Source organism: Seriola lalandi, unplaced genomic scaffold, assembly GCF_002814215.2.
Source record: "Seriola lalandi dorsalis isolate HSWRI2012SDOR001 ecotype SW California unplaced genomic scaffold, Sedor1 jcf7180002054970, whole genome shotgun sequence".
NCBI lineage: Eukaryota > Metazoa > Chordata > Actinopteri > Carangiformes > Carangidae > Seriola > Seriola lalandi.
Genome location: NW_019525521.1, coordinates 99,605 through 100,657, shown reverse-complemented (window position 1 = coordinate 100,657; position 1,053 = coordinate 99,605). Strand labels below are relative to the sequence as shown.

Genomic DNA, 1,053 nt, shown 5'->3' with positions numbered 1-1,053 from the left:
AAAAGACATATCGGTCGATCTCTCGTCTTAAATTGATGTTTTTCTTAATTTCAATTTTTTTTTTTTTTTTTTTAATCCACTTTTTCTGCATCGTGCACCATCAAACTAACTTCCAACAAGCTATACAAGATTTTCGTTTATTGATCATTTATAGTTATAGTGTTGGTGTGATTTGCATATTTTATTTTACTATATATTTATATATTTTAATGATTTTAGTTTGTATTTTTAACATGTGCTGCCAAACTGAATTTCATTGCTTTTAATGCAATGACAGTAAAGAATCTATAGATTTATATTCTGGTGAAGTTAAAGTTAATTGCAGTGATTTTGCTGATGACGGTGTTGAGCGGACGGACGTGGACGTTACTCAGAAGAAGCTCGTACAGAGCGGAGCAGGTCTGTGCTGCAGACAACATGTAGCTGCAGGACTGATGGTGTCATGAATATAAAATGTGTTTTTAGCTTTTTGTTTTCTGAATATTGTCTTTTAATGACGGTTCAGTCCCGGACTGTGACGTCAATCGTGTCAGAAGAGAGAATAACAATGAAAACAAGGACAAAATATTTACAATGTGTTTTTTAATAATCCGAAAAAAACGATTGAACGTTTTAATGCAAAGAAATGTGAGTGACGTTGTTTGAACACAACTGCTCCGGGACAACGTCTGTCCCACAGACATGAAACCCAGACAGTCTGTCACCTGAAGGGGTGTGGTTTGAGCTTTGACTGACAGAGCGAAGCTGAGCCACACCCACCTGAACTCAGTAAGAGGAGCACGAGGAACAAAACACAGGTGTGTGTCTGTCTCATGTCCACAGAGAAGCACGGCAACCAGCAGGAAGTCTACTACGGATACTACGGCAAACCTGGGAAATCTAAAGGTGAGAGCCGATCAAACACAATTTAAATCACTAATAGATGATGAATATTAACTATTAACAGGTCATGTCTTTTAATTAAGTTTCTACCCACGTCAATCCACTTTACTCACACATGATCCTTTCAGATTAAGGCCTGGTGAACAGCTTGACTTTATTTTGAAACCGAGG

General features: G+C 37.5%; 1 protein-coding gene across 1 annotated transcript in view; it reads left to right on the top strand.

The window, feature by feature from the left end:
• LOC111646384 (uncharacterized) overlaps positions 1–915 on the top strand; it is a 6,499-nt gene extending 5,584 nt beyond the window's left edge. The window contains exon 7 of the mRNA XM_023395862.2: positions 738–915. Coding sequence (XP_023251630.2) covers positions 738–911 — 174 coding nt within the window. The 3' untranslated portion in view covers positions 912–915. The remainder of the gene's footprint in view (positions 1–737) is intronic.
• Positions 916–1,053: the final 138 nt, after the last annotated feature.